Raw genomic sequence first — 27,193 nt, forward strand, 5'->3', positions numbered from 1 at the left:
GTTAAAAAATAAATAACTTACTAATAAATAGATATCTTTCTACCTACCACAATTAAAAAATTCACGACTATTTATTTTATTTTTTCAGTATTTCTTATACCTCTCTTATACTTGTCAACTTTTTAGTTGTGATAAGTAAAATATATATCTACTTCCAGTAAGCATAATTTTATCTCTTGAAAATATAAATTTTTAACGTGTGTTTTTCTCTCATACTTCTAAAAAAATTTATGGTATTAAAAAAAAAGTGTTGATTACCTAGATACTTTTCTTTGCAATCCACTTTAATTCGCTTCATTTCATCTACTCTTATTGTCTTTCAGCTTCTACGCGAACAACTTGCCAACTACCATTTTACTATCTGGTCAAAGTTATTGCTCAAAGTTATAGATCTCGTAAGAATACCTGTGATCCGAAGCATGAATCAGTTGAAGTTGTGATTTGTTTTCCAATTTTGCGGGTGCCCACTCTTTCCCAATCCGAACAAGCGAAATAGGCATATTCCGGGTCGGAAGGCTTCCTTTATTGAGTACACCTGTTCAACCTCAACTCTAGAAGATGTGCGGATCGAAGCAATCGACAATTGGGGTTGTTTTTTAGCGACCAAAGAGGGTCATGCAATGGTGCATGAAAAGAGAGATGTGATGCTTTATGCCGGGGCTCCCGAAATCCCACGACTTCTGCTTATGAGTGTCATTGTTAAAGTAGAAATTAGATCATTGAAGAGAATAAACGTCCCTCTAATTAGATCATTCTCAATATTTTGAAGAAGGAATTATAGATTTTTATCTCTTAACCACCTAAATCTATTATCTAAATTTACGCCAGTCACTAAATATTACGTGGACTAAGTTTATCAATTTAACATTTATTAACAGTAAAAATATAACTAAAAAATGTTAGGTCGAAAAAACACAATTATAATTTAGCATCGCTCAACTAGGTTAAAGGATGAATAATACCTTCAACCAAAATGTTGTGAGTTCGAATCACTTCTCTATCATATTGTACTTAAAAAAAAAGATGAATAATAAATTTACATTTATACCCTTTCGCTACTACCGTCAAACACAAAACACAACAGGGACTAAGCTACTAAGCTGGAGTTTAACATGCTGGGCCGAGGCCCAGGAGTTAACTACGACGTGAATTCGATGATACAATTGGGCTCAGGAAACCTTACGGAGTGTCTTCTCTGAAGCCATGGGGCGCGTCAACAACAGAACCAACGCATCGGCGCCGGGAACCGCCGGTAAATCGGACATCCGGCGGCTGAGCAACGCCGCGCGTTCGGCATACTTCGCGAGGAGAGAGGCAGCGAAGATCTTACGGCGTGTTCTTGAAGGAGATGCTCAACGTCGAGCCGTCGCCTCCATCAAGTCACTCGTCTATGCTCCCTCTGTTAGGAATAAGAAGGGGACATTCGCTCTTGTTTGCAAGACACTCAAGTGTAAGTTCCGATCAAATGCTCATCCCGTCAAAAAATAAAAACTGAAAATGATTTGCAAACCAATTATCACGTACCAGCTGAAAGAACTATTGGTTTTAGTGGCACATTCGCTTAGCGTTCGAATATCAACTTATTAATCGTTACTATGCCAAGCTCGGTAAATTAGTTTTTCCGTCGTTCCTCTGAAATGAGTTGATATTTGCAGTGATGTCGCATTTAGCATTTAAAATCCGGTATTATTCCTGTCACGCTGGGTCGTTGATGAGATTTATCCATGTACTGAATATTGTAACTGGAAGTTAAGTTTGTAGATCGCTGGATGAAATAAAATACCTTCTTTTGCTTTTGTTGAATTATTAGACCTCCCTGTAATCAAGGATGTACTGGAGGCTGCCGATCTATTGAGCAACAAGTGGAAGGTACTCGTGCATATTCTTTGTAGCTGCTCTTGAATCTGTTCTGATGATAGTTACTCCATTATTATGATGATTTGTTATTCATTTGTTTTGCACATGCTGTATGGCATTCTCACCACTACAAATATACCGTAGCCGTAACATTTACCCGATATTGTTGCAGAGGCAGAAGGAATTAATTTATGTCATCATGTATGATATCCTCCTGGGCCAGGTACTCTATTTACATGTTTATCGCAGCTTTAAAAGAAATGGTAGTTTAAAATAATAGAAATTCTCGTTAAAATGTCAACTATGAAAATATTTTATGATGGTCGGAGAAACGGGAGGAGGATTGGTTATTGTTCGAATCCACTGCCGACGGTCAGCACCTTTTTAAATTCACTCACTTGAAATCAGTTTTGTCTATCTACTGTAATAACTCTAATCGCATAGGTTTGAACTGGACTTATATCATCAAGTGTTACTGGGTTTGCTAGGAGTTTGGGGGCTAGCTCATGCAGTTCAATGCTCAATAAATGTGAACATTTTTTTACGTGGGAGGTTAAGAGCGAGCTATTAGTAGAAAAAACTTAGATAAGTAGTTGTTACAATAAAGAATCTAATAAATGTGAAGAAACTTCTGCTACTGAGAATCTGCAGTTCGCTTATTTTACATTTGATGCTGATTGGTAATATTTTATGGGAACTATGCGTAGAAAGCTCCTTTAGCTGGTGATGCAGAGAAGTTCCTCATGCGGCAGCAAAGTGTTTTACAATCTGTGGTTACACAGCTTTTGTCAAAGAGAAAAGCAAGTAGTATTGAAGATTTGATAGTTCGTGGTAAAAATCCTGGTGAGGGTTCTGTGTGAATCTGTTGCCGTGCTGATTTCTACTATATTTACTATTGAGCCTGTTCAGCTCTAAGGAGGTAACCTTCAGTGCAGGTGTTTCAAGGCCCCGTTTTATCCGTGTGAATACTTTGAAGATGGATGTTCATGCTGCAATAAGCGAATTAGGGAAAAGATATGCAGTGAGTTCCAAGATCTTTCCTAAATGTTGTTGATGGGTATGCCAGTAGGGTAGAGTTCAATAGACATGCATTACAGGAATAGCTTCACTTATTGAACACTCCATCATTTTATAAATTATTAATTATTCTAAGTGCATCCCAATTATTCCTTTTAAAATATGCATAATGGATTTAGGGATAAGATCTGTCCTGAGTTTTGTTGTTGGTTTGCATTCCATCACGATGCCTTAAATTAATTCCTTAATGGTGCTGGTTTTTTCATGTCAAATAGGTCCACAAGGATGACATGGTTCCTGACCTCTTGGTACTTCCCCCAGGCAGTGATTTACACGATCATCCTCTGGTTGCAAATGGGAGTATCTTCATGCAAGTAAGTCTCTTAGTTTTAACTTTTTCCTAGTCCATTTTATATGAAGCATGTATTGAAGGTCAAGGGAAGTTGTTTTTTTCTTTTTGTTGTCTAACAACAGGAGGGTATTGATGTATGTAGGGGAAGGCTAGTTCTATGGTTGCAGTAGCCCTTGATCCCAAGCCAGGGTGGGAAGTAAGCTTATCTCACCTGTATTTACAATCCAGTTCACTTTGGATCCATTTCTATGGTTTCTGAGCTTCTATTTACTCATTTTTTTCACCTCTAATTGAATTTTAAGTAATGTTGAACAAACTTAACGTTTTACCAGATGCTCGAACTTATTCTGGAGCAACAACCTCATGTTTTCTTATTGCCTCCATTCTTTTCATCTCTCTACCACATCTTTTAGCTTTCTCAATCCTCCCTGTAGCATAATTACTTAGGCACTAAGATTTTCCATTTTAATATTTCGTATTATTGAAGGTCCTTGATGCATGTTCAGCTCCGGGTAACAAAACTGTCCACCTTGCCTCTCTCATGAATGGAAAAGGAAGGATCATAGCATGTGAATTGAATGAAGACAGGGTCAGACGCTTACAAGATACTATCAAATTATCTGGAGCGTCTAGTATCCTTTGTTGATACTATTGTCTGCATCTGGATGTTGTATACATCAACTCTCTATGTATTGCAATCTAATATTCCAACTACAATATTTTCCAATAACTTTTATGTTACCTCGATTAACCTTAACCTTGGTGCAAGATATACAAGTTTTGCATGGGGATTTCCTTAATCTTAATCCAAAAGATCCTTCATTATCCAAAGTAAGTTCTGCTCACCTCCACGGAGATTTTTTTTTTTTCCTTCAAGCCCTAATAACATGCTCTATTTTTTCACAGAATGATGGAAATAATAAATAATAGCCTTAGCCATCATTGCTTGGGGATTGGAATTCTTTGCAATTTCTAATAGGGCCTAGTTTGGTGGGAGAACAAAATCTAATTTTTTGCCACGGCGTACTGATATTCAACTAGAAAATGTTCTGTTGTTGGCATCACCCTCTTTTGCTTTTTTAAGGTCCGTGCCATTCTTTTGGATCCTTCCTGCTCTGGATCTGGAACTGCAGCTGCTAGATTAGATCATTTGCTCCCATCACATGTTGAAGGTAACTCCTTGCTTCGTGTATTAATTGGCACAATATTTAATTTATTATCTGCAATATCTTCTTCTGGTTATTGCTACCTCCATCTTATCGTCTTGAATTGTGCAGGCAAGACCTCTGAAGATGTTGACCTTGAACGACTGAACAAACTTGCAGCCTTTCAGAGAAAGGCTCTGGCACATGCATTTTCTTGTGAGTTCATCTCGTTGTGCTTATATTTTGATAGGGCTAAAAAGAAAGTGTAGTTAAAACATTGAAAAATTAGAAGCAAACAATGCAAATTCAGAGAGTTCCCAATGAGCTATGTATACTCCTACGACACAAACTTATTTTATACCCTGCTCGTGACCAATTTCTTCTCATTGCAGTTCCAGCTGTAGAGAGAATTGTTTACAGCACCTGTTCCATTCATCAAATTGAAAACGAAGATGTTGTCCAGTCAATATTACCTCTTGCTGAATCGCATGGTTTTGAACTGGAGACTCCATTCCCGCGGTGGCAGCGGCGAGGTCTCCCAGTTTTTGTAGGCGGTAAGTACCATTCTCCAACAAGTCAACAACAGATTTTTTTGTTTTTTTATAACTCGCCCTGTTCAAAACAGCTATTTGATGACTTTCTTAGCATGGCAAAGCATAATAGACCATGTTCTCATCTTGCAGCTAATCATTTACTTCGAACCGATCCCATTGAAGACAAAGAAGGGTTCTTTATAGCTCTATTTAAGAGGAAGCAGGACACGACACACTCATTTCCCCAAACTTCAAATAGAGATAAAAGCTCTAGAAATCGTGGTGGAAACATCAGGGACCATTGGGCAGTAGCATGTCCTCCTACGAGGATGTTCAAAATGTGGTTGTATACACATTCGTTGAGGACTCGATGGAGAAAAAACTGTACTCCACCAAAAAGTATTACAAGAACTTGATTATTTCCAAACCGAAACATAGTAGAAGCCAATGATGTATTAACCATGTTATTTAGACTGATTAGACAGTTAGTATTAATCTGGTTATTGATTAAAGATTAGATGGCAGTTTAGTTTTCAGTTACAGCCCTTTTTGCCTATAAATATCTCATCTTATCCTAAGCCTTCTTTCCATTAATCAGACAGCCCGTCTAAATTACCGAAAGATTATTACAGGTTGGATTTCAGTTTCTTGTAAAAAGCATGTTGTTTATCTGATAAGAATGTATCATAACCTTTTCAGTGCATCAAAGAGCCTTGAAGGAAAGATTGAAGACGAAGAATGCTCTACCACACCGCTTGGAGACTATTGGATCCAGTTAGCGGCCTTACAATGATTAGTTGGAAAGAGACTTCAACATCTGTACTCAGGTTAGTAGAAACAAGAATTCGAGGCAAGGAATTTCTCCTATTTCTGATTCTAGCATATTGCTTAGCGGCTTGCTATTTTTGCATGTGTAGTAGTAAAAAGATAGACTTTACTGAGAAAACTTTAAAATATTCAGCAACACAAATCTTCAAGCACACACTACAGGGAAACCCACATTACAGGAATTACGACACAGAGAACCAAAACCCCCAAAAAAAGATAAAAAAGCCATGGCCCATGGCATGATAAACCCCTATACTAGGTTCTGAAAACTTTTGATCCAAAGCAGCAGCACAGTAATTCCTGGTACTTGTGGCCCCCATCAATTGACCTTGACTTCAACGATCTTGGGCTTCTTGGGCTGAGGTGGTGGCAACTTCTGCACAGTGACAGTGAGCACACCATCCTGGCACACGGCGGAGATGGCATCGGTGTTGGCATTTTCCGGCAGCACAAATTTCCTCATAAACTTACCAACCCTCCTTTCCATTCTCACGTACTTGGCGGCATTGGCCCCCTCTTTGTCCTCCTCCCTCTTCCTCTCCCCACTTATGAGCAGCACATTGTCATCCTCAACCTGGACCTTGATGTCGCCGACCTTCAGCCCCGGCATGTCGACGACGAAGACGTAGGAGTTAGGATACTCCTTGATGTCGGCTGGCGTCGCCGCCATCGCCTTGGCATCCCGGACGTAGGTGCGCGTCGGGGCGTTGAACGACTTATTGTCGCCGTCGTCGGCGAGATCCATCACGTGCTGGAGGGTGGAGAAGATCGGGGAGTCCATGCCCATGATCCTGAAATCCATCTTCCTCTTCTTGATTGGAGAAATTTTGATTGTATTTTGCAGTAGGCGATCTTGTGGAACTAACTTTTTGCTTGCGGAAAATGGAGAATGGCCAATGTGGCTTTTATAGGTGTGTGTTGGAAGAACAGAAAGAAGGAATTTTCTGGAAGGATGGAGAAGAATTGGAAGGATGTTCCAGGAGGTTCGGTCGTGTTCCTCTTTGGAATTCTAGAATGTGGAAGAGAGTGGAAATGACAATTACGACCCTTGCCATTTTAGAATATTGCGGAGGGAAGACATTGGAAGTGTCGGGTTTTTAGGAAGAACTTCTCAAACTGGAAGTGATTTAAAGCCATATCACAAAGATTAAAACCGAGCGAATTTGAAGAATTGTTCCAATCAAAATTTTATTATTTTTAATCAATAGAGTTCGATTTCTTTAATCAATTGGTAAACTGCTGATATAAAATTGTAACGTGAGAAATATAATCGAAATTTTAAAATTATCCTTAATTTTAATATTATTCTATTCAATAATAAAAATTAATAAAAGCCTAAAGTTCACAACTCAACTGTTGTGAAACAAAGGCCATTTCAGTAATTGCGTCGATTATTTAATTTCTAGAAAAATTTGGTGGGCCATCAAATGCCGAATCCAATCAACGAGATGACAACTACCTCATCTATTGATGAAATACACAGAACGGGACCCATCTACATGGTATGAAAAATCGTCGTTTAGCCTGCGGGGATGACATGAAATTTTTTCCCTGCCCCACATCATTTTTCTAATATCTATATTTAGATACTAAAAAATAATGTATTCTCTTCTATCCATCTAGTTAATATATATATTTAGAAGAACTATACATTGTGAATAAAATTTTACTTTTAAAAATTTAGGAATTATATAAAAATTATTTTAGGAAAATATTTATTGAAAATAATTTAAAATAAAGAATTAAATGGGATAAAATTTTCTAAAGGATAGGTGCAACATGAAAAACTTTCCAAATAGTCACTCGACTTGAAAAACTTTCACTCGTTACTACTCTCATTCAAGCACTTTTAATTGGGTAATTGGGATGAAAAATTTTAATTGGGTAATTGGGATGAAAAATTTTGTTGAGATGTAAATGGAGATAAGAGAATCTTATCTATGAGAACTAATTAGATTGTTGCGAGCGGAACAAACCGAGAGTAGCTCCTCGCGGTAAAGATCTAAGCTGAAAAGTCCTGATTAATTCCTAATAGAACAGTTGTATTTATCTATGTTAGGCATCTTCGAACAATAGGCATAGGAGCCGAGATACCATATAACTTCAACCTCAACACAATCAAATTTGATTGTAAAACATATTAAACCCTCGTAATTTTTTTTACTATTATTTTATTTTTACAACAGCTTTTTACAATTTACAGCAGGGAAATGACAGCACACTCTGAAATCCGAAACCCAAACAAGCCTTAATTCTATACCTCACGAACTCATCCGGCCACTTGAACCTCAATAGTCTTGGCCTTCTTGGGCTCCGGCGGCGGCCTCTTCTCCACCGTCACCGACAGCACCCCGTCCTGGTACACCGCCGACACCTTCTCGGCGTCGGCGGTCTCCGGCAGCGGAAATTTCTTCAAGTACTTCCCCAGCCTCCTCTCCATTTTGACGTACTTGCCCTCCTTATTCTTCTCGCTTTCCCTCTTCCTCTCGCCGCTCACCACCAGCTGCTGGTTCTCCTCGATCTGGACCTTGATTAGGTCCGGCTTCAGCCCCGGCATGTCGATCGCGAACTGGTAGCAGTTCGGGTATTCGACGACGTCGGCCGGAGTCGCCGCCATGGCTTTCGCGTCTCGCACGTACGCGCGTGACGGCGCGTGGTGGCCGCTCTGCCCAGGCTCGTCCGTGAAGTCGATCAGGTCGTGGAGGACGTTGAGGAATATGGGGTCGAAACCGCCCACTTTGGTTGTCTCCATTTTGGTAATGGTAATGGTGGGAGTTGTTCTTGATCGATGCGTACGTCTCCGCTTTCTATTTATAAGAATCGGATCAGAAAGGGACAAGACAATTGCCCTTGTTACAAATAATAAACATTATGTAAAAAAAATAATGGGTTACAAACAGGGTATTAAATATCATCAACTTTGATATTTATATTTATATGCTTTGACATTCACACGGGGTAAACCAATATTTCAATAATATTATAAATAAAAAATCGATAAAATAAAAAAAATATCAGTAAAAGTTTTCCAAATATAGACATAATAGTGATATTAATCCTTTTGAGGAAACGATATTGGTTAATTTAAATATTTTTTTGAATTTTTTATTTTTATAATTTTTCTAAAAATATGTATCTCAATATGTGAAATTGAGATATCGATAGAATCAAATAAGATCTTGAAGTTAGAGGTAAAATTATTCAATCCAGACAAAGTTAAATAGATATTTAAAATTAATTTAACTCCAAGAATATAAATTCGAAATATAAAATTTAAATTATTTTTTAGTATATATAGCCATATTGTTTTAGCAGCCTCTTCAATCAGACAAATAGTTCCAGACACCAAAATTTACTCATAGATTTTTTCTCTCTTTTTCTAGTCGGACCAGGTTGATTTTGCTTATTTGATGGAAGCTAAGAGCCGTAAAACTGGGAGAACAGGTGGTGATTTTGCAGGAAAAACCAAAAGAAAAAAGAAAAAAAAAACGGTGAATTTTATCTGTAGACGATGCTACGTGGCTGTCCATTAGGAAGTCACTCCACGTGTCTTCCACCTGAAGCAACGTGGCATTTTCGCAAGCAGCGAAAGCGTCATTCTGACATATGTACCAATCAAAGCCCAACCCAGCACATGGCCCAGAAGGCCCAACCTCGATAGTGGGCCTTGGGAATGGATGACGAATAACAGGCCAGAGAGGGAATACCGGCCCAAATTTTGTACATACGTAGCCCACAGAATTCCATTTTCCCATGAACGCTCCCCCCTCGTTTCTGGCCGTAATTTGAACCGAGAGCCAGTGGTTTCCCTAATTGCGAAAAAACGGACCATGGATTTGTAGATTGAGCAACATCGACGAAGCCGTCGCCATTTCCATTGGTAAACTTTTTGAAAAGAACTGCACGGAGTTGATGAACCCTTTGAACAAAAAAAGATGAACGATCATCACTGTCAGTGGAAAACTGTGTGCTGATCTGATCTGGTTCTGTAGCAGAATCTACTCTCCTGCGTCTGCTTCTGCTTCTGCTTCACCACCCCAAAAATGGGATTTGAACATTAATTGTAGAAAAAGAACGATTAAGGGAAAATCCAAAGGGGGAATGAAAAAGAAAAAAAAGAAGAAGTGATTTTTGGAATTTTCAAAGGAAGTGTCAACTTAGAAGTGACAATGGCAGCGTAAACCGAGGAGTCAGACAGTGACGGTATCCAAATGGATAACCCACAGAATTATGGAGCTTACAAAACAAAGTACAGCGTGAGAGAGAGTTTTCTTTTGTTTTTGTTCTTGGAGTTCATCAACCTTAAAGGAGGCTAATTTCGAAAAAGACCTCGACATGGTGATCGACACGTGTCCACCCTCCTCGATTCTCAAAACCCTCGCGAAACTCCATAAATCTTGTCCGTTCCTTGTACTTGAGCTCTTTAATTTCCTTTCCTTCGCCTCCATTTCCGCTCTCATCCTTCCACTCTGCGTTCTGGGTTTTCTCCCTTTCAAATTAGGAGTTCTTTCTACGTGGGTTCGTGTTTATTTCGTGCAGAAATCAGACAAAACTTTTTTTTTCTTTTCTTTTGCGGATTTGGGTTGTCCCTTTTGTAAGAAGAACCCCCATGATCCCAATGATCTGAATATCCATTAACAGAGAAACATAATTACTTTCACCATTACTACATCCTCGCTTGTGGTTCAGCTTCTGATCTCCCTTTTTTTCATTTTTCGTCTCTAGTTTGAGGAAGAAACGAGCCCTTTTCATTTGGGTCTTTTCTGTATTACATCGTTGAGGTTTTTTTTTTTTCTTCTGGTAAGTTGCTCCTATCAGATGCAACAGGAACTGTAATTACAGAGTGGGATTAAGAAGACGCTTCATCCAGTTTCTGGGGTCTTTTGTGATTAGTTTTAGAACTGGCTAAGATGAGCCTGGATGCAGCGGAGGATGAATCAACTTCAGAGATTCATATTCCAGCAGAGATTGATTGGGATATGCTGGACAAATCCAAATTCTTTTTTCTGGGTGCTGCTTTATTTTCAGGTGTATCAACCGCCCTTTATCCAATTGTTGTTCTGAAAACTCGTCTACAGGTTTCAGCAACCAAGCTATCAAGCTTTAAAATGTCATATTCCATCATGCGCCATGAAGGTTTAAGAGGGTTTTACAGGGGGTTTGGAACCTCTTTAATGGGAACCATCCCAGCTAGAGCCTTCTACATGGCAGCCCTTGAGGTTACCAAGAGTGGTGTTGGAAGCGCCACGGTTAGATTAGGTTTTTCAGACACCACAGCCATGGCTATAGCTAATGGAGCTGCAGGGTTGAGCTCAGCCATGGCTGCCCAATTGGTGTGGACTCCAATAGATGTGGTGAGCCAAAGACTAATGGTTCAGGGCTGCAATATTGGTGCCAAGAACAGTATCTCTAATCTTAATTCTTGTGTCTATAAAAATGGTATTGATGCTTTCAGAAAGATTGTTTATGCTGATGGATTGAGAGGACTATACAGGGGATTTGGTATTTCAATATTGACATATGCTCCATCAAATGCAGTTTGGTGGGCTTCTTACTCTGTAGCTCATAGGCTCATTTGGAGTGGCCTTGGCTACTACAAAAGTAAGAAGGATGAGAGTTGTTCTAATGGTGGCTATGGCTTTAAAGCACACTCTAAGGCAACAGTGGTAGTGCAGGGGTTGAGCGCAGCCATGGCCAGTGGGGTTTCTGCTATCATAACTATGCCACTGGATACCATCAAGACTAGACTGCAAGTTTTGGATGGAGAAGAAAACGGGCAAAGACGTCCTCTAACGACGTTGCAGACCATAAGAAACTTGATGAAGGAAGGCGGGCTGAATGCTTGTTACCGGGGGCTTGGGCCGAGGTGGGCTTCGATGGCCATGTCGGCCACCACCATGATCACAACCTATGAGTTTCTCAAACGGCTATCTGCTAAGAACCAAGATTGTTTGAGCTGATCGCCTGAGAAGATGATGACAGATATAGAAAGGATACTTTTGCAAGTTACATGATTGCCATTTTCTGACCATAGGCTATAATGGCTTGGATATTTTCCTAGAGACAGATAATGTATGCTCTTTTTCTGTTTCCTTTTTCCTTTTTCTTAAGTTCTTCCCCTTTTGCTGGGTAGACTTTCTTCAAGATCTTATTGAATATGGCATGAAAACTTGTAATGCTTATACCTCAGCAATAAGGTAATTCATTTTTTTCCTTTAACTTATCTTGTACAAATTTTGTGCTAATGTAAACTAGTCATTGACGAGTTAATAGTTATATTATATCTTTCTAAGTAATATAATCTTCCATATGAAACACCTATTTGAAGATCGCGATCATTGAGATTTGAAGATTTTCTTTGATCTTTCTTTTACTAGAAATTCACCTACTGAAATTGAAAATTTCGAAGGCTAAACTGAACCTGTTTAAGAATGATAACTCTTAAAGTATTAACTCTTTTTTCAAACTCTGTTACTTGAAATGGTAAGATTTGTTTTTGGGAAGATGGTGGGTAAGAAATTTTACTATTGAATTTCCCCGCACTATGCTCATGACCTACCCCACTAATATATAGGAAGCACTAAGGCGGAGACTAAAATAATTCTGAAGTGTTAAGTTTTCTATCTGGAGACTTGAAAAGAACCTGGAGAAATTTTCAAATATTCCAAGCCATTACCATCAGAGCCACCCCTTGCGGATGTGGAGTTAACAGAATTCATAATTTTCTTTTGAGTTAACAGAATAATTTTCTTTGAATTTTGAAATTAGAAAGATATACTGATGACATCTTGTTAAGTGAGAGACCCATTGTTATTTATTTCCATCTTAGTGTGTGTTATGTTGTAAGGATGAAGAATCTGTTTACTACTTCTTTCCTTAATGTTAATCCTTAAGAGGATTAGGGTGTATTGCTTTCAGAATTTGATGTTTATGGGACTCGTTCCATGGATATTCTTCCTTCAAGTGCTGCCTGTGGAAACACTTTTTGGTGGCATGGCATGATTACCAGGAAAAGTACTTTTTAGTAGAAAAACAGATGTGTACTGTTTCAGAAGTTTCCAATCACAAAATGATGCAAAGTAACAGGTTTAGATGGGCTCAACACTTCATTTTTCGCCTTTCTTCATCATTACGTGGATCTGTGATTTTCTTTATTGTTCATTGTAGCTACCAATCTTTGTGGTTCTGTTTCCTACAAGTCAGTAGAGTTGATGAATGTGAGGAGCTAAATTTCTTGTCTCGCACTGTTTACTTTTGACTGCTCATATTTACTGTTCTATATACTTATATTCAACATTGTTGTTTCAATTTGATACTTAATCTTTGTTTTCCTCTCCTAATATGCAGGGAGAGAGAGTGATTCGGTGTTTGAATTGAATCTGCTCTTTGTTTTGTTTTTCAGAGGTTTCGTTCGGATTCTTCAATTGGAAAGTGTGGATGACTCCCTGTCTATATTAAGCACGAAAAACGAAGAGAGGATTGAGAATTTGAATGTGACAATAATCAGGAAAAAATTGGCAGGCCTACACATCTCTCAACAGGTGAACACTCATCTCCATGTCTTTTATTTCTTCCTGGCCTTTTTCTACTTCTGAGAATTTGAAGTTAAAATTAGAAGTTATAGCATTCGATTCAGGGAATCTCTTACTTTTCCTAATGTCACATTAGTCAAGCCAAAATGGATTGTGGGTGTTGAATGCTCGTAAAGAGATGATTACATGAGAACGTGGATTTAACATTGAGGCTCGGGATGTATCCATTTAGTCATGGACTAACTGAAGTACTCTTGTATGCATTTTTTGGGGGATCTTTGATGTGAGGAGGGTGGATTCCACATAAGTATATTCCTCCTGTTTTTGTTGAAGAACTACGATAATGCTTAGTTTCTCGATCTCTTTGTTTTTTGATCAGACTGTGTCGAAATTAGTCTGATGTCTCTGCTTGGACTCTCTCCTTACAGTGAAATGTCATTGCTTTGATCGGACTGGGATTCTACTCCTGTTTGTTTTCGTTTAATTGTAACAAATGATCAAAGTGAAATGTCATTGCCCTCCATTTGAGCATACTCACAAAAACGGTTTTTATTCGAACTGCTTACAAATGCATTAGAAAGAACTTTTTCGCTCCATTCTCAAGTTAGTGTGTACTTTTATAACTTAAACAAACCTTCAGACACGTTTTCGATATTGAAAAACAAATTTTATTTTCAAAAGTTGAAAATAAAATTTTGACACCATCCTCAAATGCTACCTATTTTACATGCATTTTCATTCAGCTTACATTATATTGAATGCTAAGATTATTGTGATGTTCTTTTAACGGAAAAATTTTTGGGTCGTTTGAAGCTTTAGAGGTTTCATTTGCTTGAGCAGCATCAGAACTTTCAGGCAAAGCCATGATATGGAGCTTCACACTGTCCATTCTATCCATGGCAGAAACAAGAGTGCTTCTTATCTCGGAGTGGTCGCAGCAGTGAATTAGCCCGGTCGAGCTTACGTTTGATGGGATTACACTCTTTCCTTCTAATCGAGAAATTAACAGGAGATAGTTGTTTGCCTTTGCTTCTTCCAAGAGGCTGTTCAGTCCACAACGGTCAGCGGCGGAACCTTTTGTCACTGCACTGACACAGATGAAACCCTGCACAAAATGGCCATGTCCTCAAGTTTTGCCTGTAAGAATTTTTGGATTTCTTGTCTTGTTTTGAATTGAACAGTTAATTACTAATAGTGCTCGTTTGTGGTTATGTTTCTTGTTTCTCGTTTACTTTCTCTATAAGAAAAGTGTTCTTCCGTTACATTTCTATGTCAGTTCTTGGTTCGAAAAGGGAAAAAAAAGAAACCCGAAATATGAGATAGGAAATGGAACTGTTATGAGATGGGTCGTCAATTACCTCTTCGGTTCTTTGGATATCCATTCCGAATCGAACTTCCCCAGGCACAGGAACCATTTCGAGTGGAACTTCTGATATTCCAGGCAGAAACCATAGCCTTATCCCATGTACGACCTTCAGGTTTGGAGTGTTGTTTTGTTGCTTGCCGCTCCACCATGATTCTTTTCCTGTGTTCTTATTTTTTTCCTACATAACAAGAAATTTTTTTAACCAAACAAACAAGTGAGAATCGACTTCGAATTTTCAGATGGGGATATTAAGGAGCGATGATGCCGAACCATACAACAATCAAGAGGATGTCACTATTACCGGAGTTATGTTAACTATCTGTTCTGATTGAATATTGACAAAGACAAGAGGTGCTCCTGAAGAAACTGCAGCACAAAACCAGGCCATACACCGGCTAGTTGTGGCCTCGATGGAGTGCTCGCCCTCCAGCGGATTGAACAGAATGGAGCTTATGACCGTAGAACGATGATCGGGAAGATGCAGGGCGAGTTTCTTCCTCCACTCATACTTCACACCTCTTCTGTTGAATTCCCCACCATCTGGATTTGATATTCTTCTACTCATTTCTGCAACATCAAACTCTGTTGTTAGGTTTCAATTTCAAATTTCTGTTTACTTGTCACTTGCGAACAACTATGGAGGGAAAACCACCCCACCCTGCAATTCAGAGCACTGGTCCAACGTGAGATCCCCGAGTACCGCAACATGTCGATCATCGGTTGCAGCTCTAATGGTGAACTTTTTGTGCAGAATCGACACCTTCTCTTGGATGATACGTGCTCTTAGCTTAAGTGTGGCATCCCCACGCTTCACCTTCAGCCACACAACCTCAAACTGTTGGTTGATCTTGCCCAAATGGGCACTGAGATCGGACTTGGCCTTTGCCGAAACAAACAGCTCGTCATCGTCACCTTCTGCAACGCCTTCAATTACATCTCCCGGAAGCGGCATGGTCTCGTCCCAGTCCTCCATGGCTTCTTGCTTCACCTTTTTGACACAAACGACCGTTTGAAGGCTGCCCATTGTCGAGATTTCGAAGAAGGACCGATTTCACTAACAAGTTTTTGAGGGGCTTAAATGGAAGCAAATGGTGGTGGCATTGGATCTGATTATTTCTTGAATATGTTTTCGAACATCTCAATGGTGTGGGATTTTAGGAGTTTACGCCTTGGCGATTTCAATTACTTTATTAGCTCTTGGGATGTGATTTAATTTAGAATGGGATTTGGTTTGTAGTTAATCACAGATTCCAGCATACTAAAATATGCTTAGTCGACTAAACCAAGGATCTTCCATTATATTATCATTTCACTTCATATCTCTTACTTTGGTACAATTAAAAAATAAAAAATAAAAATCCATTCTTTAAGTTTCAATATTATCCTTCATCTTATATAAACATTTTAAAAATATTTTTGGGTAAATATTTGTTAATATTTTTTCTTTTGTTGATTCAATTTTGTTCTAATATTCTTTTAAGAAATAGCTTCTTTCACCTTTGTTCTCTTATCATCCTTTACTTCAAAATTTTTTTTACATTAATTGGTCTTAATTAAAATATTCACTTAATTAAAATATTATATTATATTATCTATATTTTTACGACTAAGAAAATATTAATTTTTCTTAAAAAAGATGATATAAAACTTAAAATATTAGTATATTATCGTGCTAAATTAAAAGGCCGATAAAAACGTTGAACTATGTTCAAGATTGGTTCGATAAAAGTACTTCTAATAACATCAAATAAAGCGTTGAATTATGCTCAAGCTGTACTTCTAATACCATCAAATTTCGAAGAAAAAATGTGTTAATTATTAAATCACCGTACAACACAATATACATTTCTTTTATTCTAAATTCTAATTAATCAATCAAAAAGAAAACCCCCACAAATAACATATCTAAATAATAGGAATTACAAAGCGACGACGTTTTAAGCAGGTACAATTCCGGCGCAAAACTGAGCCAGTTCTTGGCGCAGCCTCTCCATCTCGGCCTCTGCTCTGTTCCTCGTCTCTGCATCTCTAGATCTCAATCTCGTCCCTAAAGCTCCCATTTTCCTCTGATAACTCTTCACCTAAACACAAAACAAAAATCCCATTTTTCTCCAAGAAGAATTCGCAAAATTGGAAACTCGTGGGGGGAAAATGGAAGAAATGGAAAAGAAATGGACCTTTCTGTAAGGCCAGCGGCGGAGGCCACTCCGGCGGCAGATCTTCTTGACGACGGTGAGACAGAGATTCATCTTCTTCGCCGCCTCGCTGATCGGAAGGTGAAGATAGTCCTTCAAATCGTTCACCGTCATCCGCCCGGCCCTCTGCCTCTGCTCCCATCGGAAAAAGCAGAGGAATTTTGCGTATTCAGAAACAGAACAAATTCAAATTGTCTGCATATGATAGGAAAATTTCATTGACCTGTCTTGCCAGTGCTGTCTGGGGAATTCGCCGGCGTCCTGATTCCGGTGCCGGATCTTGTTGCTCCGGCAGCATTTGATCTTCTCCCTCTTCTTGTTCTCCTCCTTCTCCGTCGTCTTCTTCCCCCTCTGCAACTATGGTTTTGAACCAGTGAACAAATGTTCGGTTTATGATTTGAATGAGTACTATTACATCTCCATAATTCAGCTTAGAAGGTAAATTTAATCTTTTATCCATGCTCATCAGACTGTGGGATTCCAAATTAGCACAAACTCAGTATGTGATTTTCAAAGTTAATCAGAGAGAAAATGAAATTCTAATCTTTAGTTGGGGGGAAATTATATCACACTACCATGTTAAATTACTACCATATCTAGAATTTGAAGTTAGGGTTTGAAAATTAGCACAAAAAAAATTATTGTCAACATTAGATAGAGAAGGAATAAAATTATAAGAACTTGAAACACATGTGACGATTACAATTAAAAGAAAATTAATCTCTTGTTTATATTTTTATACTCTAAAAAAGCACTTGCCTATGAGAAGATATTGCAATCGTTTATAAAGAGATAGTAACATTGTGATGACACCATTCAATACTAACGTTGATGTACTTTTAGTAGTTCAAAACTTTTAGTGAAACCAATCATTATTTAAATGTACTAGAAAAAAAAAACAAATTAAAGTGGGTAAGAGCACAGAGATGGTTACTAACTAATTAACACCTAAATATTGTTCTAGAAACTAGTCGTTGAAGGTGAAAAAGTAGGGTCCTTTCTCTGTAGACTTGAAAATTAGTGCAAGAGAAAGGGGAAGCAAATGACATTATAAAAGGTTTTTTTTCTCTTTTTTTCTCAATGCACCACAGGAAGTTGGAGATTCAAACTCATGTTGAGCTATGCTCAAATCAGCGGATTTTTGAATTTGATATGTAACAGTAGACAAGTGGCAGCCATGTTTAAGAAATGAAGAAGAAGAAGGAACCTGGGTAGAGAGGGACTGGGAGAGGGCAGTTGTCGGTCGAAAACGTGGGGCTGTGATCATCCCAATCCAATCCAATGCACAGAACATCATAAAAATCCGACAGCGGCTCCGGCAGAGCAGTGTACTCATCGAACATCTGGTTCAAATAATGCTGCATCATGAACCGCTTCACTTCGTCCGTACTCTTCTTCGAGAAACTGATTTCCAAAATCAAATTAACTAACAACATTCTTCATTTCTTCAACCCCTTAAAAAAAAGAATTGAATAAATTTGAACTTACTCAAACATTTTGTACTGCGTGATGTTCGAAGAATTCGGGCTGGGAAAATACTCCTGCAGAATCGCATGGCACAGTATTCCAAATCTTCCATGGATCTCAAGCTTCCTCGTATTCACACCTGCCATCAAGAATCGAAAACCACATTAATTTGAAATTTATTTAATGACCCATTCAATTTCTCAATACCAACCATTGGTATGAACAATTTCTCTGAGAACTAGGCAGCAACTGCAACTGATGGGTTGAAATGTATCCAATTCAGGGGTGATCGAAAGTTCCCTACTGTAACCGCCGCCGCCGCCGTGATCGGGATTTTGGGTTTCAAAATTTTCGTGTCCTTGGTCCCGGCGACTGGTTTCGCCGGGGAAATTGTAACTCGAGGGTCCCGCCGTAGAACCCCAATAATCCACGTCGGCGGCGGCGGCTTCGGATGGTGGCGGCGGAAGGGGAGGAGTGTCGGGTTCTTTTTGGTCTGCTGCGGCCTTGGCCATTATTTCGGCGGCGGTGGGCCTGATTTGGGCCATGAAATTGAGAATGTCATCGGTGAAGAGAGGGTAATTTTGATGCAATTTCCAGAGTGGGAACTCGCCGTCCCCTGAATTTGCCATGTGGAGGAGGATTTATCTGTTTTGGGCCGCCGTCTCGAGCACCGCCGCCGGTGGCCGGTGCCGGAGAGGGAGGAGGGGAGTTCTGGGGTGGGAGATTTTGAAGGAAGGGGTGCAATGTTCGGTGAAATAATGCGCGGGGAGGTAGTTTTTTACCGTTGGTCGCCGGCGGTTGGGTTTCGAAAGGCTGCCAGGTAATTGTTTGGTGTGGTCGGTTCCAGAAAAAGAATGTTTCATCACCAATCAAAATCAGATTCTGCAGTGGGAGGACTTAAACGACGTCGTAGGGAAATACATTCGGTGGTTTAAGCTTCATTTCAATTAGTCTCTATCATTTTCAATTTAGTCACGGTTTGGGATTTGTTTTAATTTTATTAATATAGTTTTAGAAGTTTTAATTTAACATTTCCAGTAGAATTCAATCATCTATGAACTGTTTTTTTACTCTATCTTGATATTCAAAATTTCTCATATTTTGACAATTATACGTTTTAATATAGAATATTAGCACAGTTAGGAAAAATAAAAATATTTGTTACACATCTATTACGAGAATAAATTAAAACTATATGTACTAAATAGAAAAAGAAAATCGTATGAACTTATTATAAAATTATTATCCATTTATATGGTAATTCATTCCACGTGTTACATTGACCTATACTTTAATTATTTAATTTGGATACGTCATATATTTTATCGTTTTCATTTCACGTATCTCATTACTGCCCATTATTAATATCAATTTGTTACGGCTCACATTACTTTATCTCATTGCTGTTACGGCTCACATTACTTAAAATTGTCTATAACTAAAAAATTTTATTATGAAAATACATGGAAATTGAAGGAAAAAATCAATTGGAAATTCTATCAAATCTTGTGTCTCTATTTTTTTATATTTAATTTTTTTATCCAATCTTAATTCTGTGGTGCTTTGCTCCTCAATTTCACAAGAGAACTAAATTTATTATTTATTTCATACTATTTCACTACTAATGCAATCAAAATTTACACGGGAATGATTTTAAACGACGTCGTAGAACATAAATAAGGTAGTGCTGATCATTGAAACAACGTCGTTTCATCTTGAATTTTTACTTACATTTACAATCCAATGAATCCACTCGGATCGAAAGAAACTGTTTGCCTTTTGCCCCATCTTCAAGTAGCGAAGCAGAGATTGGTATAAAACATTCTGAGACAGTGAAATGAAAGCAGCCATTTCTTCGTTGATTAGCTCCACAAATTTCAACCTCCACCAATCCCTCTCCCGCTCCATTTTCCGGCAGCCCTCTGTTCTTCTACCGTCTCAATTTCCGGCTATTTCTGCCGCCGCCAATTGTGTCGGCCTCCGCCATAAGTTCCGTCTCCACGCCACCAACTCCTCGTCGATTATGGCCGCATCCTTCAATCCCGAGCAAGCAAGGTCTCCGCCTGCACTTCCCTTGCCGATCCCTCCGGTCTCCAAGGTTAGTTTGTTTAACCTTGCTTATTATCAGCAATTTTCGTTTCGTTTCATGAATCTGAGCGCCGGTGTTGTTGGTTTGTTTGGATGTAGTTTAAAATCGGGCTATGCCAATTGACGGTGACGTCTGATAAGCAAAGGAATATTGAACATGCTCGTAAGGCCATTGAGGAGGCTGTGGAAAAGGGCGCCCAGCTTGTTGTCCTGCCAGTGAGCTTTAGGATTTTGAGAATTATTATTAGTTTTCTGCTGCTTTGGTAGTATTTCGTGGTTTTGTGATATCCACATTTCTGTGACAGGAAATATGGAATGGTCCTTATTCAAATGATAGCTTCCCAGTTTATGCCGAGGACATTGAAGCTGGTGGTGATGCCTCTCCTTCAACAGCCATGTTATCTGAAGTTTCTCGTCGTTTAAAGGTCACGATAGTCGGTGGGTCAATAGCAGAGCGCTCAGGGGATAGATTGTATAATGCCTGTTGTGTTTTTGGTACCGACGGGAAGCTGAAAGCTAAACACAGGAAGGTATGATCATATTAGTATATGGTTTGTGAATCTTGTTATGAATCATTGGCATTAAAGAGACAGTTAAAAAAATCATCCTAACGTGCCTATGGGGATGATAACGGGAGGCCTAGATGGATCTTTTTGGTTATTTAGTGTAAAATTTTAATGTCTTTCCTCATAGTTTCACTTATTTTATGTTCACATTCCCCTCGATCTGATATCTTGTTATCCATAAAACTTACTTATCCTTTAATAACCAGATAGTTCTGAAAGGACTAAAGAATTTGTGGTCGGCTTTCCGGTGGTAAATTCTTGAACCGTGTCAATGCACATTTCATATATAGAATATCCATGTTTTAGCGTATTCTTCAGTTACTCTTCTGATGCATTTTTCTATTGTGTTTTTGTTTGTTGCTTGGGGCTAGACTTAAATTGGTAATATACTTAAAGAATTTTAGTGTAGTTTAGATTTATCTAATTTGTTCAGATTATGGTTTTTTGTTCGTAGTTCATCACTCACAAGTTTATCGCGCCCTTTCCAAATGCAGATACATCTTTTTGATATTGATATCCCTGGAAAGATCACTTTTATTGAGTCTAAGACCCTTACAGCAGGCCAAACACCTACTATTGTTGACACTGGTCGGTTTGTGGCTCTTTTACTTTCCATGGAGGTTCTTGTATCTAGCACTTGATAATGATAAGTTTAACTATCGTGATAATGAATTTTCAAAAGAAATAAGTACTATTTTTTTTATTGTTGAGAAGATAACTATTTGTTGGTTTGTGCAGAAGTTGGACATATTGGTATTGGAATCTGTTATGACATTCGGTTTCCAGAACTAGCCATGATATATGCTGCAAGAGGTTTGTCCTTCTACTATTATTAATTTTTTTAAAACTTCCAGTCACCTGTGAGCATCTTTTCTTTTCTTCTAATAGTGGATATTGCCTTCATTAGCACTCTAGATTATTACATTGACCAAAGTATCATCTACAGCAAGTCAACAGTTGTGACTCTCTCTCTCTCTATGCCTTTTGAGATGATTAATCTCATGCAGTAAAAGATGTAGTGCTACCATAATGTTCCTTCCTTTAAGCTTGAATTTGAATTTATATTTTTAGCAGATATTGCTTGTGAGGAAGAGGATTTAACTTTTTCAGCATCTATGTTAGTATTTGATATCTTCTGTTACATTTTGTTATAACAGAGAGAAATTGTGGGTACGTGTGTATTTTGGCTTGATAAACATGGTCTAAGGAAGGTTGCATCTTTGATGTGTGAATCTGATTTATTCTTTAACTCCTTAGACGGCTTATAGATTGTTGTGGCAGCTGAACAAAATTGACCTTTTTATTAAATTTATTCCCATGTTCACTGTCTTGATTGAGCCATTTTTTATGTTGACAACAACAAATTGGCATCAGGTGCTCACTTGATTTGCTATCCTGGGGCATTTAACATGACTACTGGACCACTGCACTGGGAGTTATTGCAGCGTGCAAGGTACAAACTTCTTTCTTAATTTCTACATTTACAGCGGGCATTTGACATGACTTTATGTATTGATGTTTTGAACACATTAAAGAGTAAAAAGATGGGTTTGAATCATTTGATCACCAAGATGGGTACTCTGCATATGACGCCTAAAGATGCAGAACAAGATTCTTTCTGGGATATATTGACTACAAAGTACAAATACAAGTACAACAGTTGTGAGTACGGAGTATGTTGGGACCTGGGATACTGGTTCTTCTATGGATAAGGGTCGCAAAGCATTTTATTTTATTTTCTTTGAGTGTCTCATTCCCTCCCCTGGCAGCCAGGCCTCCAGAAAACCATAGTCACCTTTAAGAAAAAGGGGAAAAGGGAAAATTTGAACTTTCATTACACTGTGACCACTCCACATTATGTTATTTGACCATTCGACAATCTCGTTCTTTTGGTTCTGTTCTGTTTTTAGATAAAATTCCTTTGGGCCTACTAAAATTTGGAAGAGCATAGGATTGTATACTCTAATATGGTTTATTGAAATATTTGATTGTTTTGACTGATATTTGTGCTTTGATATTTTATGCAGGGCTGCAGATAATCAGGTATTCTACGAGTCTCCCTTTTTTATTGTTGTCTGTGTCATGCACAGACAAACCAACATTAAGGAAGATGGTGTCAATATGACATGATTGGTTGTGTAGCTGAATTTCCTTGGACCATAATACTACATTGTTCATAAAGTTGCTCTTTAAAAATAATTGTCTATTGTAATATTTATGTTGCGGCACGTTTACTTAATAAATGATTGAACATAACGTCTTTGAAAACTAAAGGAACATATGAATAAATGATTGCATACAACATCTTTGAAAACTAAAAGAACATCTGAATAATTATATGAAAATTAGAACATATGAATGAATGATTGCATATAACGTCTTTGAAAACTAAAAAAACATATGAATATAAATGAGTGCATTATGCATAGTTCCGAAAACCGTAAGGAAGGATCTTTCAATCTCGTCAGTGAACAGAACAATTTTACGCGACATTTCTCATTGACGCTTTTGTTGTCCAGTTGTATGTGGCAACCTGTTCACCTGCTCGCGATGTTGGAGCTGGTTATGTGGCTTGGGGCCACTCAACCCTTGTTGGGCCGGTAAGTCGATGTTAAAGTTCAGCTTTGTTATTCACTAATATCCTGCAACTGAAGCCATGATATTATATGAATTTCAACTGGCACTTCGCAACTTTTCAACTCCATTCATGGATGAACTGGCTGTGGCGCTTGTTTTAGCTTTTATCATGTATAATGCATGTTGCAGTTTGGGGAAATGTTGGCTACAACAGAACACGAAGAAGCAATAATCATAGCTGAGATTGATTATTCACTTATTGAACTTAGAAGGTGATCCGTCTTTCAGAACTTTCAAAAAGTGTTTTTTCATTCATTATTTAACTCTCTCTCTCATCTGATAGTATGCTAAAACTATTCAGGACTAACCTACCATTACTGAAGCAAAAGCGTGGTGATCTTTACCAGTTGGTAGATGTTCAGAGGCTGAAATCAGAATGAAAGGTGCAAGGACCGCCTTGAACGCTCTTATGCTCAAAATTTTATCGGATTAGAATAAATTAACTTTCCACTGCTGCACCATCCCTGCTTGTTTCGAAATAGAGTCCAGACTACAATGGTTGGTTATTTAAACAAGCAAGTTCCCAGTTAAACTACTTCCATTTGTGCCAATAAGCAATGTTCCATTTCTGTATATGTTCTTCATAACTCATAAATTTCAGCAATTCGCATAACTTAGATTCCATCTCTGTTTATTTAGGACCAAGACTACCCTACCCTCCGGGCTTAACTAGGCAAACCTGGGGTTAGAAAAGGAAAGAAATATGTTTTTCCAGACAAAGAGACAGTCTTGCCCTTGTCATTCGTCGAGGCCTTCAACAGAGAGAGAGAGAGACAGAAAGAAAAAGAAGACATGAGCCAGATCGCTCTAGTCCATTAGTCCTTATTTCTTTAGCTTTAGTTGGGAATAGAGCCTTTCTTTGGACGCTGTCTCCGATCCCAAACCCTTTTTTGGGATCTCCACCATCACCATTCACCCACCCCTTTTAAACCAAACCATCGCACCCCCTTTTTCTCTTTTTCTTTATTTTTAAATCTAAGCTCTCATCCCAATCCGTACTTTAGTATACTTACATTTGATCCGGATTTGTCACTTTTTCCAGTGAAAAAAGAAAACAAAAGAAAACCACCCCAATAGATAAAGCGTCGGACCACGTTGTAGAGTTTGCTAAAGAAGTTCGTTTAATCATTTAGGGGGGAAGGGGGCAGGTTCTAGCCCTAGATTCTAGAGTGAGCAGAGAGTAAATGAACCACATGCCCACCCAAAACTCCTTGGTCCCACGATACTATGCAACAAATAAGTGTAACCGTGTTGGATCAATTGCAATATTGAGCATTTGGGTTGGAAAAAAACCTTCTGAGTTCTCTGAGTCTTTGTGGGGAAGCCTTTTATAACTTTTGCTGAATATTTTTATGATTAACCTTGGTCCTTGAAGGCCAGTTTAATGACAGGCTATCCCTTGGGTTGAATGCAAAAGCAGAAACTTGTCTAAAGTGAGTCGTGGACACAGCTTGTGCAGGTGATGATCAAAAGCTTTAGTGAGATTAATATGAACTCCAATGATCTTTCTTTGTCTGTTTAGAGTTTAGACTATCCTCTTTTTCGACGTATCAACAAAAAGACCTTGCAATCGTAAGGGCTAAGGCGGGCGGTGAAGCATCTGGAAACCCCCAAAGGTACTGGGCGTCATGGCCCTTGGAATTTAGTATTCACCTGCTTTATATTTTCTGCAGCCTTTACTCTCTGTTTTGCTTATATTTGTATACTTCTTTAGGTGTTTTATTTTGGTTCTTCAACTTTCTATAAAACTGTGTTTTGATTATTACTGTTAAATTTTGTATCGCATTTAACAGAAGTCTTACTTGACACTATAAACTTGTAAAGACTTTTGTTTAAGTGCAGTGCAACAGTTTAATATTGAGATCAAAACAAGTATTTATGGAAATTTGAGGACCAAAACAAAATAATAAGAAAGTTTAAAGTTCGGGCATAGCTCAATCGGTTAAAATGTTAGTAACATCTTATAGGAGTCTTTTGTTGAACTCAAGAAAAAATTGTGCGTTTTTTTTCAATGTTTCATCCAGAAAAAAGAGAGGTTAAAAGATTCAAACTCTCCTCTCACCTTTTGTTGAACTAAAAAAATTTGGAGATGAAAGGTAAACTTTTTTTTTAAGAGGAAAAAAAAAGACGAGAAAAGGATTTTTCCTCAACTTTAAGGTGATTTGTTTCGCAAAAATTTTAACGTTCGTTTCATGTTTGATGACGTCCGTAACAGCAAAGAATTTTTACCTTCTCATTCTGGTATACCAACTTTTATGCCCATAGAAAATGTTGCCATTGGCAATTTGAGCATAAATTAACTGGTTTGGTTAAGGTATATATTCTTGATCAAAATCCCACATATAACTAAAAAAAAAAGAAGGTTGGCCTCCAATTTTGATACGGTTGTCCATTAACTAATTAAAAATTTTCATCCCAACCAAGGCAACTCTTTATTTCTTTTTCATGTTTAATTGTGAACAAAACGAAACCCAATCTTATGAGCTCTAGTCAAAGGGCTAAAAGCAAGTTTCTAAGAAGATCCAGAAATTGATGTGTTGGACCTTTAAAGATATAAAAATAAAGACATTCGATCAATTTTGTAGACTAGGAAAAAGAGAAATCTTTGAAAAGATACAAGTAATACACAAACATTAAGAACTGAAGCTGTGGGTCTCACATTGGCAAACTCTGTGTTTCATTATCATTCAAATTGGAGCAAGGGACCTGCTGGGTCTCTGCAGACAATATATTATTTGGTGTCTATTAAGCAATATTGGTAGCCTTGCACAGGCAAGGACAAGATTTCATTAATTACACATGTCCTCATGCTCCATTTCTCTCTCTCTCTCTCTCTCTCTCTCTCTCTCTCTCTCTCTGTGATATTAAGCAATATTGTTTAGCTTTATGTCAGAAACAGAAGCCACATTGCCATTTCTCCTTTAACTTGCAGCTGCTGAAATGGCCATGAGAATCCCAATCTGGGAGGGGAGACCAGTTGATGGTGCAGCTTTCTTTCTGTGCTGCCCCTCCTTTATTTTTTTCTGTCTTGAGATGATTCAACATTTTGGAAACCAGATAGGGAAAATCATGTGCTTTTGGCAAGGATTATGGGGACACATTTCCTTTCACAATTGTGTGGTGGGTTTTGTTTTGCAATTTGCTTTACCATTTGTTTCAAAATAACCCGTCTTTTCAAAAGTTTCAAAAATATCCTTTGAGCAAACATCCATGAATATTTGAACAGAAAGTTAACGTGGCAGAATCTTGAACGATGTGATGACTAACGTGGAAGTTTGCTTGGATTAAGTCTAGAAAGAGAGAAATTTCAGAATAAATTATCGTCTGCCACATTAACTTTAGATGTTTTCTCAAATGATATTTGTGAAACATTCATAAAAGTTCTGAGAGTTTTTTTTTTTTTTTTTTTGATTTAGATTATTAGAATTGGCTTCCTTTTCAACTTGGGTTAATCATTGGTGCTTACTTTCCTCAATGCCATAAGGGCTTACAGTACATTTTGTTTGCTACTTTACCCTTTTGGACCATTAGTCTGGTGTGTATTCATATTTAATGGCTTCTTTAGTAACAGTTTTGCTTACTCATTTCCTTACTTTAACAATCTAGCTTT

At 38.1% G+C, this 27,193-nt stretch overlaps 6 protein-coding genes across 20 annotated transcripts; 3 read left to right on the plus strand and 3 right to left on the minus strand.

Moving 5' to 3' along the window:
• Positions 1-1,129: 1,129 nt before the first annotated feature.
• LOC111007201 (S-adenosyl-L-methionine-dependent methyltransferases superfamily protein) lies at positions 1,130-5,446 on the plus strand. The gene is made up of 13 exons (XM_022279478.2): positions 1,130-1,450; positions 1,811-1,869; positions 2,030-2,080; positions 2,565-2,700; positions 2,793-2,878; positions 3,150-3,248; positions 3,369-3,422; positions 3,714-3,858; positions 3,996-4,057; positions 4,311-4,398; positions 4,504-4,587; positions 4,764-4,925; positions 5,055-5,446. The coding sequence occupies exons 1-13, from the start codon at positions 1,204-1,206 to the stop codon at positions 5,318-5,320; spliced, it is 1,539 nt and encodes a 512-aa protein (XP_022135170.1). The 5' UTR covers positions 1,130-1,203; the 3' UTR covers positions 5,321-5,446.
• A 372-nt stretch (positions 5,447-5,818) lies between these two features.
• LOC111007209 (17.9 kDa class II heat shock protein-like) lies at positions 5,819-6,596 on the minus strand. The gene has a single exon (XM_022279491.2). It carries the CDS (start codon positions 6,532-6,534, stop codon positions 6,052-6,054), a length of 483 nt encoding a protein of 160 aa, XP_022135183.2. The 5' UTR covers positions 6,535-6,596; the 3' UTR covers positions 5,819-6,051.
• Positions 6,597-7,855: 1,259 nt separating this feature from the next.
• LOC111007218 (17.1 kDa class II heat shock protein-like) lies at positions 7,856-8,533 on the minus strand. The gene has a single exon (XM_022279503.2). It carries the CDS (start codon positions 8,482-8,484, stop codon positions 8,002-8,004), a length of 483 nt encoding a protein of 160 aa, XP_022135195.1. The 5' UTR covers positions 8,485-8,533; the 3' UTR covers positions 7,856-8,001.
• Positions 8,534-9,644: 1,111 nt separating this feature from the next.
• On the plus strand, positions 9,645-15,947 carry LOC111007021 (uncharacterized). 13 transcript variants are annotated; one of them, XM_088119915.1, is made up of 6 exons: positions 9,645-11,804; positions 12,651-12,818; positions 12,900-12,949; positions 13,135-13,273; positions 14,078-14,729; positions 14,870-15,947. In XM_088119915.1, exon 1 carries the CDS (start codon positions 10,643-10,645, stop codon positions 11,690-11,692), a length of 1,050 nt encoding a protein of 349 aa, XP_087976041.1. In that variant the 5' UTR covers positions 9,645-10,642; the 3' UTR covers positions 11,693-11,804; positions 12,651-12,818; positions 12,900-12,949; positions 13,135-13,273; positions 14,078-14,729; positions 14,870-15,947. The 13 variants fall into 13 exon arrangements, with proteins under 13 accessions (XP_087976041.1, XP_087976040.1, XP_022134880.1 ...); XM_088119918.1 differs by lacking the exons at positions 12,651-12,818; positions 12,900-12,949 and having other exon boundaries at positions 9,647-11,804; positions 14,870-15,115; positions 15,223-15,313; positions 15,382-15,947; XM_088119914.1 differs by having other exon boundaries at positions 12,651-12,949.
• On the minus strand, positions 14,004-17,012 carry LOC111008265 (uncharacterized). Its single transcript, XM_022280911.2, has 6 exons — positions 16,808-17,012; positions 16,519-16,711; positions 15,288-15,618; positions 14,932-15,197; positions 14,623-14,808; positions 14,004-14,369 (listed from the first exon to the last, which is right to left on the minus strand). Exons 2-6 carry the CDS (start codon positions 16,654-16,656, stop codon positions 14,004-14,006), a joined length of 1,287 nt encoding a protein of 428 aa, XP_022136603.2. The 5' UTR covers positions 16,657-16,711; positions 16,808-17,012.
• Positions 17,013-20,048: 3,036 nt separating this feature from the next.
• On the plus strand, positions 20,049-27,167 carry LOC111006541 (Nitrilase/cyanide hydratase and apolipoprotein N-acyltransferase family protein). Of its 3 annotated transcripts, XR_015788874.1 has the most exons (12): positions 20,049-20,390; positions 20,480-20,596; positions 20,686-20,910; positions 21,441-21,534; positions 21,685-21,759; positions 22,321-22,399; positions 22,974-22,989; positions 23,466-23,546; positions 23,713-23,795; positions 23,885-23,966; positions 24,959-25,042; positions 25,106-27,167. XR_015788874.1 is itself a non-coding variant. In XM_088119798.1 (11 exons), exons 1-10 carry the CDS (start codon positions 20,130-20,132, stop codon positions 23,961-23,963), a joined length of 1,110 nt encoding a protein of 369 aa, XP_087975924.1. In that variant the 5' UTR covers positions 20,049-20,129; the 3' UTR covers positions 23,964-23,966; positions 24,959-27,167. The 3 variants fall into 3 exon arrangements, 2 of the variants coding, with proteins under 2 accessions (XP_087975924.1, XP_022134239.2); XM_088119798.1 differs by having other exon boundaries at positions 24,959-27,167; XM_022278547.2 differs by lacking the exons at positions 24,959-25,042; positions 25,106-27,167 and having other exon boundaries at positions 20,050-20,390; positions 23,885-24,156.
• The last annotated feature ends 26 nt before the right edge of the window (positions 27,168-27,193 follow it).

The sequence above is a fragment of the Momordica charantia genome (assembly GCF_013281855.1).
Source record: "Momordica charantia cultivar OHB3-1 chromosome 11 unlocalized genomic scaffold, Mcharantia_2.0 BLBB01000011.1, whole genome shotgun sequence".
Lineage (NCBI taxonomy): Eukaryota > Viridiplantae > Streptophyta > Magnoliopsida > Cucurbitales > Cucurbitaceae > Momordica > Momordica charantia.

Excerpts from the sequence above, each read along its gene's own strand:
- LOC111007218 (XM_022279503.2), bottom strand. The coding sequence starts at position 8,484 with ATGGAGACAACCAAAGTGGGCGGTTTCGACCCCATATTCCTCAACGTC.
- LOC111008265 (XM_022280911.2), bottom strand. The coding sequence starts at position 16,656 with ATGCAGAGACGAGGAACAGAGCAGAGGCCGAGATGGAGAGGCTGCGCC. Across the intron at positions 15,619-16,518 it reads TAGATATGTTATTTGTGGGG|GTGAAGCAAGAAGCCATGGA; the intron begins GTTTTCTTTTTG and ends TGTGTCAAAAAG. Across the intron at positions 15,198-15,287 it reads CCAGTGCTCTGAATTGCAGG|AAATGAGTAGAAGAATATCA; the intron begins GTGGGGTGGTTT and ends TTGATGTTGCAG.
- LOC111007209 (XM_022279491.2), bottom strand. The coding sequence starts at position 6,534 with ATGGATTTCAGGATCATGGGCATGGACTCCCCGATCTTCTCCACCCTC.
- LOC111006541 (XM_088119798.1), top strand. The coding sequence starts at position 20,130 with ATGAAAGCAGCCATTTCTTCGTTGATTAGCTCCACAAATTTCAACCTC. Across the intron at positions 20,911-21,440 it reads TGAAAGCTAAACACAGGAAG|ATACATCTTTTTGATATTGA; the intron begins GTATGATCATAT and ends TTCCAAATGCAG. Across the intron at positions 21,760-22,320 it reads CATGATATATGCTGCAAGAG|GTGCTCACTTGATTTGCTAT; the intron begins GTTTGTCCTTCT and ends AATTGGCATCAG.
- LOC111007021 (XM_088119914.1), top strand. The coding sequence starts at position 10,643 with ATGAGCCTGGATGCAGCGGAGGATGAATCAACTTCAGAGATTCATATT.
- LOC111007201 (XM_022279478.2), top strand. The coding sequence starts at position 1,204 with ATGGGGCGCGTCAACAACAGAACCAACGCATCGGCGCCGGGAACCGCC. Across the intron at positions 1,451-1,810 it reads TGTTTGCAAGACACTCAAGT|ACCTCCCTGTAATCAAGGAT; the intron begins GTAAGTTCCGAT and ends TTGAATTATTAG. Across the intron at positions 3,249-3,368 it reads ATGGGAGTATCTTCATGCAA|GGGAAGGCTAGTTCTATGGT; the intron begins GTAAGTCTCTTA and ends TGATGTATGTAG.